An 890-nucleotide genomic window follows, 5' to 3' on the forward strand; every position below is an offset into this window, starting at 1 on the left:
ACACACAAAAAAATCAAGCCCTTGTGTCTTTAGTAGGAAAGATTATTATTATTATTATTATTATTATTATTATTTTTGTGGCGAGTTGGAAGAATCATTAGGATGCTGGACGAAATGCTTAGCAGTATTTTGTCCATCTTTGCATTCTGAGTTCAGATTCCGCCAAGGTCGATGTTTGCCTTTCATCCTTTTGGGCTTGATCCTCTCCCCCAAAATTGGTGCCCTTATGGCCAAATTTGAAACCATTATTATTATTATTATTATTTTCACTTGCTTTAATAATCTTTTTCCCTCCTGACTTCTAGAACGCTGTTTCCTTCGTATGTATTACCTCATATTACTACTACTACTACTACTCCTCCTCCTCCTCCTCCTGCTTTTGCCTGCTATTTTTACACTAGTTTGTAGCTGAATGCTTTCTCCCTTTTGTTCTCTTGTCATCACTGGATATTTGGTCTTTAGATTGTAGTCAATTTGTGTTCCAACCACCAGCATACTACTGTACACTGATTCTCACATACCTGTTACATATGTTTCGTTGTTTGTTCATTTATGTCAGCAGCTGTTTTTACATCAGTTTTAGATAATGGTGGTGAGTGTTGTTATCTCTGTGTGTTACGAGGAAATGCAGTTTGCATATCATATATCATATACATATATTAATATTTAGCAGAAGTAAAAGAGTGATGCAAGGCCCGGGAATGTCGTGCAGTGGCACTTATCAATAAGCTTGATGAGTGCCAACTCCCAGAACTCTCGGACCTTGAGTCACTCTGTTAAATATTAATAAAAATATACATAACTCATGTTTTGAGTTCTATTTTTCCTGTTTGCATCAACATACCTGGTATATATATATATATATATATATATATATATATATATATATA

The 890-nt window shown here is 34.6% G+C and overlaps 1 protein-coding gene across 1 annotated transcript in view; it reads left to right on the forward strand.

Moving 5' to 3' along the window:
• The window catches only part of LOC106878703 (MORC family CW-type zinc finger protein 3), a 22,199-nt gene that overhangs the window by 12,906 nt on the left and 8,403 nt on the right, over window positions 1-890 (forward strand). The window contains exon 11 of the mRNA XM_014927995.2: window positions 306-320. Coding sequence (XP_014783481.1) covers window positions 306-320 — 15 coding nt within the window. The remainder of the gene's footprint in view (window positions 1-305; window positions 321-890) is intronic.

The sequence above is a fragment of the Octopus bimaculoides genome, chromosome 24 (genome assembly GCF_001194135.2).
Source record: "Octopus bimaculoides isolate UCB-OBI-ISO-001 chromosome 24, ASM119413v2, whole genome shotgun sequence".
NCBI classification, from domain to species: Eukaryota; Metazoa; Mollusca; class Cephalopoda; order Octopoda; family Octopodidae; genus Octopus; species Octopus bimaculoides.